The sequence below is a fragment of the Thermobia domestica genome, chromosome 5 (genome assembly GCF_964235325.1).
Source record: "Thermobia domestica chromosome 5, izTheDome1.hap1.1, whole genome shotgun sequence".
Taxonomy (NCBI): Eukaryota; Metazoa; Arthropoda; class Insecta; order Zygentoma; family Lepismatidae; genus Thermobia; species Thermobia domestica.
In genome coordinates, this window is record NC_137458.1 from 20,260,243 (window position 1) to 20,274,760 (window position 14,518).

Consider the following 14,518-nt stretch of genomic DNA (forward strand, 5'->3'; position numbering starts at 1 on the left):
ATACACAACTGCTGTTTTGTGCACAGGCAACCTCTTACATTGGACGCCAGTCAGACTGCGGAAGGCTATTATTTGAAACACCCATGTCGATATGACTGCCCAAGGTCAATGCCTATCCAGCACTACTACTAGTTCCGAGATTTGCGTCATGTAATTTTGGCCAGGTTTTGAGGGTCTGTGGACCACTGTGCGTTTGCAAGATTTGAGCCTACTTCCGGTTGGAGTTCCTTATTCATGCATGACCAGTGTTTTCTTTCTTCTTGCATGCAGTATGTAATAAGCAAATACATTACATACACAATTAACTATAATGGCAATGGTGTTCATTGGGCAGAACACTCCAAAAATAAAGATTCATCTTACACCGTTATCCTTCCTTTTTAATTATTTGGTCATGAAACAAACGCCTGAGACATATGCAACCCCTATATACAACAGTGTGGTGTTGGAATGTAAAATGCATAGGATATGATGCTTGTTTTTTTTAATTATTATTATTATTTCAATGCTTCCAGTGTACCCTTAAAAATGTAATAAAGAAATAATGGCTTTTTTTTTTAAATATTCAATTAGAATGGACAATTTACGCAAAATTTCCAATCGATCAGTGAAAACGTCATCTTTCTTAGAGCCTGTAGTTTCCGGGATCTCATTGTCGAAAGAATTGACCACAAACATAAACGTCCACAACATATAGTTTTAAAAAACTTGGAAGATGGGAGCACAATTCATATGCATTGATATTAGAGAAGGCTTATTGAAATACAAAGCCTTTGAACAATAATTTTAAAACATAAACTTTATGAAAAAGATGTATTTAACTAATTTATTTAAAGTACACATACTTAAAATGTCATGTTTGTCTCTGTTAAATGTGAAATCACACAACCGTGAATGAAAGATTTAAAAGCCAAAGTTATAGGTTGGAGCTCAGTCGCTTTTAATTGCTATTGTAGCATTTTAATATATATATATATAATAAATAAAAATAAACGCCGTGATTCAGGAACACGAGCTCTGAAATGTGCTACGGAAGGGAATAGATTTATGGTTGAAGCACATAACTAACTAACTCTATGGCCTATGGAACCCGGAGGTTCAATGCCGCGTTCACAAAAGCTCTCCACTGACTTCTATCCTTAGCTAACTGCATCCAGTTTCTACTTTGCATTCCTATCTCTGCGAGACCCATCTTAATATTGTCCTCCCATCTGCGCCTAGGTCTTTCTAATGGTCGTTTTCCGATTGGTCTTCCAGTCAAGACTTTGAAAGCGTTCCTACTTGCTTCCATTCTAGCTACATGGCCCGTCCACCTAAGCCTCCTAGATTTGATGACCCTAACAATGTTGGATAAACCATATAAATTATGTAGTTCCTCGTTATGACGTTTCCGCCATTCCCCATTCCCGTTCCTCTTGGGTCCGAATATTCGTCTCAGGATCTTGTTCTCAAATACTTTCAGTCTATGTTTTTCCCTCAGAGTAAGTGACCATGTTTCGCAGCCATACAAAACAACAGGCATGATTATAGTTTTTTATATTTTAAGCTTCAAATTCCTCGACACAATTCGCGACAACAAGACATTTTGAACCGAATAGTAACACGAATTCCCTGCTTTTAGTCGACATTTAATTTCTCTGTGAATGGTCCTAGATATTTGAAACTATCCACTTTATCAAAAGTATTATTTAATATTTTAACGCATCAATAATTTGCTGTATTCTGGTCCCGACGCACTTCCATGTATTTAGTTTTCTCTGCTTTTACTTCTACACCCATGTCCCTGCAAGCGTTTAATAAGATCTCTGCATTTCTTTCTATTGTTCTCCTATCATCCCCTATTCAATTTACATTATCAGTATATGCCATAACCTGGTGAATACCGTTCAACTCTAGGCCCTGGTTGCTATCTTTGATTTTCCTTATAGCGTATTCCAGAACGAAGTTAAATGATAATGGCGACAACGCATCTCCTTGTTTCAGTCCAATTTCGATGTGAAAGCTCGTGGACAAAAATTTTCCTACCCGGACTTTACTTTGGGATTCACTTAAACATATCTTAATTAATCTAATTAACTTTCTCGGTATTCCAAGTTCTGTAAGAACGTTGTATAATGTTTCTCTCCTAACCGAGTCGTACGCCTTTCTAAAATCAATAAATAGTTGATGTACCGGGGTATTGTATTCCCACTTTTTTTCGAGTATTTGGCGAATGGTAAATATTTGGTCGATAGTTGATCGATTTCGTCTAACTCCACACTGATAATCTCCAATAATTTCATCTGCGTATGGGGTCAGTCTTGCTAATAGAATATTTGAAAGGATTTTATAGGATGCTGACAGAAGAGAAATGCCTCGATAATTATTACAGTCAGTTTTGTCGCCTTTCTTGTGAATTGGAACAATGATTGATTCTTTCCATTCTTGTGGCAATTCTTCCTTGTTCCTGTATATAGGTCTATTTAAATTTTCCAAACTTCGTGTAGCAATTATGGTTTGTCTAAATACAGAATAAGTGCTGGCATAGATAAATGTTAGTATTGTAGCGTAGGAATTGGAAGGTTCTTGGTTCGAATCACTGCGATTCATTCCTAACAAAAGTTTTTTCTTCAAGATTTTCTTCAGTCCTACTAAGCCATTGCTTGGATGGTATCTTTAATAGGGATGGACCGATTTCCTTCAAGTTTTCCATTGCTGATGTTTCCAATATATAAAATGACGCCATCTTCATCTGGGATACTGTAAATAATAAACATGGTAACGCAACCTGTAGTGAGCATACAAAGCCGATGATAGTGTACTATTACTTTTGGAAGAAAATAGCAACTTACTTGTTTAGAAAGAGTTACACTAAACTCAACTTCACTGATTTTTTTGATATGCAAGTTTGAAATAAGATTTGTAACCACACTAAGATTAAAGATGACCATGATTTTTACTTGTTTCTTACAAGGATTTTTTTTTTTTTTAAACAAACTTGCTGTTTGCTTCTTTACGAATATTTTTCTTTTTTAATCCTTAGGATATAAGATTGACTTTTTAAATGTTCTTTTCAGCTGGCTATCACCTGCCTTTCCAGTGTTTTGTCTGTTGATTTTAAACCATCTGAAATTGAAGTAGGGGTAGTTTCCAAGAGTGATCCAAAATTCAGGTCAGTCTCTAAGGTTATTAATTACTTAATGAAATAAATTGACAATTTTCTTTTTAAGGATGTGAATTAATGCATGTTTTGTAACAATTTGTAACCGTGATACATTAACTAACGCAGTAAACTTATTAATATTTAACGAAAACTTACGTTTAAGATAAATCTTGATTCAAAAATGCCTATCAGTTTCGTTAACCGGACTCATTCTTAGCGGTTTAGAAACTCGTGCTACAAACTTGCTCTACATTTCCTGATAGACTAATATCATTTTACATTATCAATGGTTGAAAACTACTTTCTTCACCTGAAATACAAGATTGCAGTAATATTGAGAGGCAAAATGGCATTACTCTTTCAGGAGATACAGAGCAACTTTGCAGTTGGAATTTCTAAATACTATTTTCTTGGTGTAATGATTTGTGAGTTTCTGTTCCATTTACAATTTGCAAAGCGTATGATATAGTTTCTCTTGGTAAAAGCTATGTACAATTTGAACTTTTAGGTAACACTGAATTGTGTAAGTACTTTCAGGATGGATTATTTATTTTCCTCTTCTTTGTTTTGTGAGCTGTAATTCGGAATAATATAATAATAAAGAATGTAACAGTTTATACTGTACGTAGTAGTGAAATTGGGTAAACTGATGCGTGAGCGTTCGAGTGGCATTTTTTCTCTGTGTATCATGTAAATCAAAATAGATAGATGTGTAAATGGGTGAGTAAATTAGATAGATGGGTAAATGGGTGGGTAAATTAGATGGGTAAATGGGTGTGTAAATTAGATAGATGGGTAAATGCGTGGGTAAATTAGATGGGTAAATGGGTGAGTAAATTAGATAGATGGGTAAATGGGTGAGTAAATTAGATAGATGGGTAAATGGGTGGGGAAATTAGATAGATGGGGAGCTTTATTTTGTTTAACAAACACGAAGAAGCGGGCAATTCGTGTTATCTCAATTGTCCTCGCGAATTCTGTCGAACAATTTGAAGTTTAAAGTATATAAAATGATAATTATGTGTGTTGTGTTGTATGGTTGCTAAACATGATACTTCGAGGAAAGAACGCAGACTTAAATTCTGGGGCGAATTTTCGGACCCAAGACAGACGGGAATGGGGAATGGCGGGAACCTCATAACGAGGATCTGTATAATTTATACCGTTTACCAAACATTGTTAGGATCATCCAGTCCAGGAGACTCAGCACAGTGTGATAAATGATGATTCTAGCGGAACGAAATTGTTGAGGAGCTACTTTCGGAACCAGTATGCGTGAAATGAGACTGGTGGGAGATTTCTTGGTCGTAGAGTATAAAGCGAAGTAGTCGTAGAGTAAAAGTATTGACATCAGGGCTGCCGTGTCGTGACAAAACGCTGTAACTTTGGCGGAGCAGTTTTGCGAAAAAGAGCCGTGAAGTTTTCATCCAAAAATGTGATCTGTATCGTGTAGAACCAGTGTATCTTGACTTTGGAAACACGTGGTTACATGTAATGTTACGTAAATGCATGTTGTGTGATTAAATTTGGTGGAAATTGATTGGTCGATCATTATTGCCTAGTTACACTGGTTTTACACAATACAGATCACATTTTCGGATGAAAACTTTACGGCTCTTTTTCGCAAAACTGCCGCGCCAAAGTTACAGAGTTTTGTCACGACACGGCAGAGGGGCGTCATGTGAGGGGGTAGGAGGTATGACAAACCGAAACAGAAACGTGTTTGAATGAACGGGTTTTGGTAATAAAAAACGTATGAACTACATTTGTGAATACCAATATATTAGCATACACAGTTATAATGTAAAACGTTAAAAATTACCAAACAAACGTAAAGATACTAAATATTAGGGAGAGTTGAAACTGATGTAAAGAGTTATCGTCACCTAACGAATTAAGAGAATACAGAATTAGAAGATTACATTAGCCTATGTCGTGTGACTTTTACATCCTCTCCCTCTGTTCTGCAGCACACGTTATAAAATATGTTCAAAGGAATGGAGAATGATATACATTTAGGTATGTAATAATCTTTGCAGTGCACTGTCCCTTAATTATCGTCCCCCTGGGAAAATGTAAACTGACACGTATTATCGACATTTATTAGAATGTGAAACAAAATTATATATATAATGAATTAACGTAAATAAAGGTAACTGCAATATTGGCATCTCAATTCTTGTGGAAGTTTTGTTCTACGATACACAAAACAACATATAATATATTCACAGCAAAGAATATATATAGAAAAACACCAAAATGGCTGTTTGGAAATAATGAGAAACAAAGTATGCTTATGGGCCCTCAGAATCGCATTTATCATCATCTAAGGAAACGTCATCTGTATTCAGAGTAGGCAATGAAATTAACGAAAGAACTTCACGCGTTATATGACCGGCCTTCTATCGAGACTTGCGTCTTAAACTAGCTATTAACGGATGAGAGGATATCAAGAGTCTGTGAATGAGATCTGTGTTGCTATCCACACAAGGCAGCATTTTCGTGTGAGGTGCTCTTGGTACTTTCTAGTGTCTTTGTTTCTTGCCTCGTATGCTTCTTCCAAAGTTGGCCAATCGGAAGAATACAAGAGGCAATAACAATTTTCCCGTGCCGCAAAGTCTTATGCACGCTACTTGGCAGGTAATACTATGCATAATGTCGTAAGTACAAATATATAGTTTCTGCTGCATAGTGCTGAAAAGCATCTGCGTTAAGGCGGCAGACTACTAAATATTTTTGAAAAACTAATAATTTTTCTTTTGCCCGTTTTTCGTGAGTGGAAAGAGGTAATAAAATGTAACTTACCACAATAATAGATAATGTTATTCTACACCCGAAAATACGAATCAGAAGAATTTTCAGTGTTGGTACCCATAGAAATTACAGTGTGACCAGAATTTGAATTACTCAAAAATCTAGGTAAAGGCAGCGACTAGAAAAATGAACTCAACGGTAATTGATGACATCATGCTGTCTAGCTACCTTGTTTACTACTTTTTAAATAATATTTCTATTTATTTTATAAAACTTATATAAATTATTACAAAATAAATAACTTATTACAAAATAAATAGAAACATTATTTATAAAGTAGTAAACAAGGAACACAGACAGCATGATAAGTCATCAATTACCGTTGAGTTCACTTTTCTAGTCGCTGTCTTTACCTAGATTTTTGAGTAATTCAAATTCTGGTCACACTGTAATTTCTATGGATGGCAATACTGAAAATTCTTCCGATTCGTATTTTTGGGTGTAGAATAACATTATCTATTATTGTGGTAAGTTACATTTTATTACCTCTTTCCACTTACGAAAAACGGGCAAAAGAAAAATTATTAGCTTTTCAAAAATATTTAGTAGTCTGCCTCCTTAATGGGAAAACCGCAATTGATGCATTCTAAAATTACATGAAAATGTTCAATGTGTTCAACATTAACACCTAATGTCAGTAGACAGTTTAGCGTTCCTGAAAAACCTTCACACTGTATTACCATCATTGGTATTTCCTCCCTGTAGTGGAATCATATCAACCAAAAGGCCCATCTCATTTCGAAATCTTTCTTGAATACACTTTTTCCCACTGGCTAATTTAGTTTTCATTTCGAGACCTATTACTCGCCACACTTTTACACCTAATCTATATTCAATGTGCAGTATGCATTCCATAAACCTGATCCGTGAATGTAATGGTGATAAACCAAACGTCGTTGATTTCAAGTCAAATGGTTTTGCCTCAAGGGGCCGCGGTGGCTCAGTGGTAGAGCGTTCACCTCTGGTGCTTGGGGTCCCGGGTTCGATCCCAACCCCCGCCAAGTGAACTTTGTGGTGGACAAACACCGTGTGCGTGGGTTTTCTCGGTGGTTCTCCCGTTTCCTCGCACTTTCTTCATTCCACCATTTCATTCATTATTCATCATCACCGTCTCCTTTAGCCTAACCGGCATAACCGTGGGACGTAAAACTCAGATTTCATTTCATTTTGTTTTGTTTTGCCTCAATGACTTTGCCCTGATTCATCTCTTTAGGTGTTGCTCCACACAAAAGCCAATATTGGGAGGATGAATATGATGACAAAACACTATATATTTTGCCATTTATCACACTGAGAACTAGGAACTATGAACAGAAAAATTCATGTTATTTATTGTCTCATGTAGGAGACAGCATCTTAAGTTGTTCTTCAATACCATTTACTTCTTTGGCTACAAAATCACGTGTTTCTTTTGCAAAAATAAATTTAATCAGTCGACAGTATCGAATTGACCCAGAACTTGGATTTTGCCACAAGATTTGCTTACTTACACTATCTTTGAAATAAAGTTGAATTGACACCATTGAAATGTTGAATAAATTATCATCACACGCACTTTCACTTTGAAACCTTTGCTTATAACGCATTTGTTGGGAACCATCACATCCTTATTTTACAATACAGTAAAGATCACTTACAAGTTTCCGGCACGTTTGCAAACACTTCTTGCTGTGCTACACACTCTCTGTGATCGACTAAGGACTGGACAGGAATTTCATGTACAGTTTCAGTGACCGTAACATTTAGGGGATAGTATGCACTCTTTGCTTGCTTCACAGCGTTGTAAGAGGGATATGTATTAAGGTCCACACTATTGGTTTGCCCTTGTAACATAATGTATTAGTTGAAAGATTTGCATCAACAGTTAGTGCCAGAGCTTGATCTGCAGATATACTCTTCTTTCTTTTCCCGCATTAGACACTCAACTGCACATCTTTTTTATACTGGTCCCTCGACGAGGTGACACCCCTGATAGTTCTTTCACTAATGTCGCAGAATCCATTTTGCCCTCTTCTCGAATCTTCATTTGCGCAGCAGTGGATATCTGCTCCAAGCTATTTGATGCGACGAAGTCTCTGAGCTTCCTTTTCTTAGTTTTCTCGCAGCACTCACTGAATGTCTTCGGTGGTCTTCCAGAAGTAGCAGATGGTTTGTCAGTTGATGCAGAAGGTAGTAGCTTTCGAACAGCGTCTGGTAAACCTATGTTCCCACATAACCAGTCTGCACTCGATGTAAGAAATCGTTCACGATGACGATGAGATTTGTCTCACCTGTACTCAACTTTCTGACGTAAGCTTCTTACAGATACCGTTAAATTCTTTTCAGCATCGTCAGAAAAGTGTTCAACGCTGACTATTTTCGAAACAAGTTCATACACCTTCTTAAAACGTTCAGTTTCCTGGTGACGCGACCAAACATCAAATATTGCTTGCCGGAAGATTGAGGACGCCATCCTGAACAAATATATAATTGTTAGAAGCGCAAACATGCGCAGAATTTTTCTTCATATTATTTTATATACATTCTAGTGCATGAACTAAAATCAATCTGACGTCTGTATACGACTGTATAAGGGACTTCCAATCTACACTACATTAATAAGACTTGATGGCATTGCTGTAGGTCAGATGTTTCTACTGAGGGTTCACAGACGTAAAACACTGCTAGACATACTTATGAAAGTTAGTTCAAAATACACAGCAATGTCAGTCCAAACACAGATAATACCTTTAATGTTTGGAGATACCTTTAGTTTCTGACTGTCATTTTCAACGCCGCACAACATGAGTTACTTTGGTCGACTTGGGGCCTTTATGCGACTTCCCTGTCGCAGATAATGACAATTCTTATTGATATTCTTCATAGAACCCTTGTCTTACAATCTACTAAATATCACGTATTTTAACGGGTTTCAATTTTTCCAGTTAAATCCCCCTGGGTTGATCGAATAACACATTGTGCTTAGGTGGGCAGGTCATGTAGCCAGAATGGAAGAAAGTAGGAACGCTTTTAAAATTTTAACTGAAAACCGATTCGAGGAAAGATCATTAGGAAGATTTAGGCGCTGGTTGGGGAACACTATTAAGATTGATCTTGCTGAAAATAGGAATACACAGTAGAAACTGGATTCACTTGGCTAAGGACAGAAATCAGTGGAGAGCTTTTGTGAATACGGCATTAATCCTTTGAGTTCAATATGCCGTAGAGTTAGTTTTAATGAACTTGCGAGGTTAATTTACACAATTAGGAGCAAAAATAATAATAAGAAAACCAGAAGGAAGTAGGCCACTCTACAGAGTATTCACAAAGTCTATGAAACATTACAAAGGGTTATGCTAGAATGATTATACAATGAAAGATATACTAACCGAACAATGTTCTCATGAGAAAACCTTTGATTTTTCAAAGAATTCATTTCTTCAAGGAGTAGAAAGCTACAAATATCTTGACCTGGAGGTCACAGTGAGAGGTAGATCCATTTATGTTAATTTATTGATATACAGAGTGGCCCAAAAGTAGGTATACAGTTTCATACTGATCGGTCATGACATTCTATATCATTTACTTATTGTTATCCATACAGTATTAACTTAGTGTCTTTCTTATCTGTTCTTAATTTTTTTTTTTCACTTATACCTTAAGCACGGAACAAACCAAAGCAAATAAATTCATTATCTTAATAAATTAAAATATCATACTTGATGGATGCTGACTTTTGGGACACCCTGTAAAATATTGTAGCAAATATTGTTACCTGTGAGATGCTAGTGTCTTGTGTAATTTTTTGTATAAAAGTTCGTAAATTTCACTTCGCTTATTCATGTAGTCCAGATCTCCTATTACTTATTGAACCATTTAATTTGTTTTGTTTCTCTTGTGTTCCGTTCAAAGGATAGCCGAGGACGCACAAGAAAGATAACAGTATTTGCTCTGTTTTATATGAATTATTGCATTAAAATGCATACTTTGATGTGATAAGTTGATGTTAGTTTATCAAAGCGTTGGGAAAAGATAATGTTTTCAGCCGTCATTTGATTAGTTTTCCTTAACCCTCCGACTACCGACGAGAACGGCTTCTTAGTGCACACCACAGTATATTTTTTCTAATTAGTCGTCTAATAGCTTCTTTAAAATTGTAAGAAAATATGTTATCCAAATGTTTAGCTAAAGCATATACCTTACATTGGTTCAAATTGAAAGTTAGTGTGTCTCATAAAATTAGCTATTTTCAGTTGGTGGGCACAAAATAACCCCTTCCCTTCGTTGGTAGATGTGACTGACATTCAGAAGTGTCACTCCTAGATGACAGTGTAATAAATACCTGTTAGTCTTATACTATGTGCTGTTCATTTCAGTCTCTGTAGATTTTTGTGAGAATTCCTAATTTGTTACTTTTACGAGATACGAGGGCCGTTGCAAAAGTCATGGCAAGTATTTTTTTTTTTTCGAAAATGGTAACGATCAAAAAAAATTCTGAAATATGCAAATGGAAGGTTAGTTCATATGTAAACATTACCTGTAGGGAGATGGATGAACACACACCACTATAAAGATATAGCACGAGAAAAAGACGAAAAAAATTGTCGTTTCAAACGTGTTTTACTGTAAATTGCAACAGTACACAATTGTACATTACAAAGTACGGCAGTGTGTCATGGATTCTCTGGGAGACTACTTCGAGAAACTCTAAGATGTTACAGTTATGTGTTCTTGCCCTGTTGTACTATTGTGCACTGTTGCAATTGACAGTAAAATACGTTTGAAACGACATTTTTTTTCGTCTTTTTCTCGTGCTATATCTTAGGGGTGTGTGTTCATCCATCTCCCTACAGGTAATGTTTATATATGAACTATTATTCCATTTGTGTATTTCAGATTTTTTTTTTTTAATTCGTTACCATTTTAGAGAAAAAAAATGTTGCCATGACTTTTACAATGGGCCTCGTATATTTAATCTTAACAAGTAGGCACAAAATGACCTCCCATCCTCTTGGTAGTCCGCGTTACAAACCTAGGTACAAACATACCTAGGTAGTGCGAGGGTTAAACTACGTTTAATATTTGATTATTTTCTAGCAGAATTACTAAAAGCATGTAAATAAATTTCAAGTAAATGTAAATAATTATAGGAATTCCCATAGAGAAAAAAATAATTGTTGCAATTGTTGCAATAGCCAGAGCGCACACACCTTGTTTCTATTGGAGTTGAATGGACAATTCAGTGATGATCAGTTATCACGAATATAATTCTTTTACCACCAAATTAATGTAACAAATTGTATCGCAACCTAAAGACGAATACGCAGAAAATGGTTTGTAATGAAATCCCCAATTCTCTGGAGAATCCTATTCTTCAACAATTTGCTTCCACTGAAGTTTCATTGATTAATATTAAATGATTGACGAAATCCGTAATTCGCGCAATAGATGACAGGTGCGAATGAATTTGCCTCTACCGGAGTGAACATTGTCACTGCTTCGCCGACCAATATATACAAGGTGTCTTAAGCATTTTAGCGAAAGAACTTTAACGTATGCGTGTGTGGTCTTGACTATTATATATATATATATATATATATATATATATATATATATATATATATTATATATACCATGTGTATAAGGTTAAATCCGATGTTTTGTATTTAGAAAAACATATGTTTTGTTCATAGAAAGCAAAAAGAAATTTATTCAAAGTACTTGCTACACATTTTGCCCACCTCTCGGGCAATTTGTGGATACCACTCCAAAAGAAGTCCTTCTCTTTCGAGGCAAACCACCCATGAAGCCATTTTCCGGCGTGTGCATACGAATTAAAGTGCTGCTTAGTAAGGGCGTGGCGCATTGACGCAAACAGATAGTAGTCTGAAGAGGCCAGATCTAGTGAATAATCGGGATGGAGTACTTGAGTGTCTTCAAGTAGTTTTGGACCACTGTTGACATGTGCGATGAGGCGTTGTCGTAGAGGAAAATCAGTTTGTCATGGCTTTAGTGATACTCCGGCCTTTTTTTCACACAGAGCACGGTGCAATTGGATCAGTTGGTGGTAGCGGTGAGTATTGACAGTTTTTCACCAGGTTTCAACAGCTCAAAGTAGACGATATCCTGTTGACCCCAGCAAACACACAGCATCGTTTTTCGTCCGAAACGATTTGGTCTTGAGGAATATGTTGAGGGTTGGCCGGGATCAACCCACGATTCCTTACTTTTAGGTTTCCCGAAATATATCCAGTTTTCATCGCCCGTCACAATCCGATACAGGAACGACTTTCTTTTTTGTCTGGAGAGTAAGATTTCGCATGTGTTTTGGCGTCTCTCCAGCTGCCGATCGGTCAATTCATGCGGCATCCATTTTCCGATCTTTTGAACCTTTCCCATGGCACGTAGACGCATGGGAAATGGCTGCTTGAGTAACACCCAATTGCTCGGCAAGCATTTTTCTGCGATTGGGTATCGTCCTCGTTCAAAAGAGTCTGCAGTTAATCGTCCTCAAACTTCCGGGGCCGATTTTCATGCTTGTCGCTCAGGTCAAAATTGATGTCTTTGAACCGACGAAACCAATTTCGGCACGTTGTTTCCGATGCAGCACTGTCACCATAAGCCTCCACAAGCATTCGATTCGAGTCGGCAGCCGATTCCTTCAAATGGAAACAGAAAAGTAGAGCTTTTGCATATGCTCTTTGGCACAACGGCACACTGTGTGTTGTTTGCACGCTGACGATGCGCACTGATTTCGTGTTGCCAGATGTCCAACTCATACAAACAACAGATCTGGCATGCCCGTGGTGGCTTCATACGCGCACGAACGCCGAACGCCATCTATAGTAAACAACGGATTTAAGCTTATACACATTGTATATCGGATTACTTCTTTAAAAAAAAAAAAAAATCCACCTTATTCCATTGTTTGTATTTACAACTGATTATTTCTTCTTTTCAGAATCTTGAATGAACGCGAGATTGATGTTCATCTAACGGCAATTGCAGAGAGAGATTAGAAGCAGCGAAGTGTGTCTGAAAAAAAAGTTATAATTTCAATAAAAATCAAAGAAAGACATCAGTTGTTAATTTGAGTTCACAGACAGCTCATGAGTTGCGATGTTGTTTGTTTTATTTACTTTGAACATTATGTAGTGAACTGAACGGCACAATGCGTGGATGGTCTTTCTCTTGTTAAATTTTTAAGTGAAATATTGTAACGAAATGTGAAGGTATTCTTAAGGATTTTCTAACATTATTAAAATGATAAAAATTTCAATTATTGTTTTCCTTTCTAATACAATACTTCCTTTATATACAAAATAAGATAGACACATATAGGGAATGGTAAAGCAAGAAGTGGGAGACAGTATGCAATTAAAAAGATACATACAATATTGGCACCAAGAAAAAATAGCATGAGCTGGCAACCTTCTTTACGTGAATAAAAGAATGCACAATTAAGCCCGACATTCCACATTGTCCTGCACAACCATTCGATGTATGATTGGCAGCTAAGATAAGATGTTCTTAGCACTGCTTTTCCCGGTGAGTCTGTTTCTTGTTATTTTTCTCGATATTTTTAACATTCGTTCCAGCACACAAGTGGATCAATTCTTGTATCAAATTTTATAGCATCAGTCTTCGATTTACGTAGTACAGTATAATACAGAGTGGCGCGGAGCCGACTGACACATTTCAAAGTTGAATATTGCGCAGGCGCGATAGTTTGGAGTGGGTTACGGGTGGGAGATGTGAAGGGAAGGGATGCCAATTTATGGGAATACCATAACAGTTGCCATGAACATCATTGGAGCGTTGAATTTTTTTTTTCTTCCGTACTTTATGAAACGAAGTCAGTCATTAAAGTGCAGCGATTGCTCAGACATTTCATTGTTACCTGGCATTACAGAACATTGTAACTGTTGCAGTGTTCTTATGAAATGGCATCCTATCGACGTTTTATCTCCCAGCCACAATTGACTCCAAGCTATAGCGTCTGAACAATATTCAACTTTGAAATAGGCCAATCGGCTCCGCGCCACCCTGTATATTAATACTCAGTATTTTTGAAAGTGAAAAAATGTCACTTCTTTATGATGAGACCGGAGATGTAGGCATGTATATTTTGGTTACTAGGGCGGAGCTATGATTGGGTGCTTGTGATTGGCTGAGAGAAATGCTGACTTCCGTTTGGCTGAGGATGCTGACTCCTCATTGGCAATTTTGTGGCTACGAGAAATGACTTCGTTGAATGTCTTTTTTGTTCCTGAAAATGGCCGACCACATAGGACTGAGTTTAAACCCATTGTCTCTATTGAGACTGTTCCTTATATTGTCTCTATTGTGAAATAGCTATGGCTTTCTTTATTATTCTGTCTCAAAAATTACTGCACACGACTACTATGGGGTATTTGTAAAATCTATTCTGTGTTCTTTACATCGTTGTTCTATTGTACCTCCAGTTTGTCCTATGTATGATCTGCCAGTTTCACATGGTATACGATATACATCAGTAGTACGCAAGTGAAAGTTGTTTCACTCATTTGATTAATGATCTGATCTTGGCTGGAGGTTTATTAA

At 36.7% G+C, this 14,518-nt stretch overlaps 1 protein-coding gene across 1 annotated transcript in view; it reads left to right on the forward strand.

Moving 5' to 3' along the window:
- LOC145685774 (proteasome subunit alpha type-6-like) overlaps positions 1-13,214 on the forward strand; it is a 44,653-nt gene extending 31,439 nt beyond the window's left edge. Inside the window, exons 6-7 of the mRNA XM_081758297.1 lie at positions 3,057-3,151; positions 12,897-13,214. Of these exons, the coding sequence (XP_081614423.1) occupies positions 3,057-3,151; positions 12,897-12,954 (153 nt within the window). The 3' untranslated portion in view covers positions 12,955-13,214. The remainder of the gene's footprint in view (positions 1-3,056; positions 3,152-12,896) is intronic.
- The last annotated feature ends 1,304 nt before the right edge of the window (positions 13,215-14,518 follow it).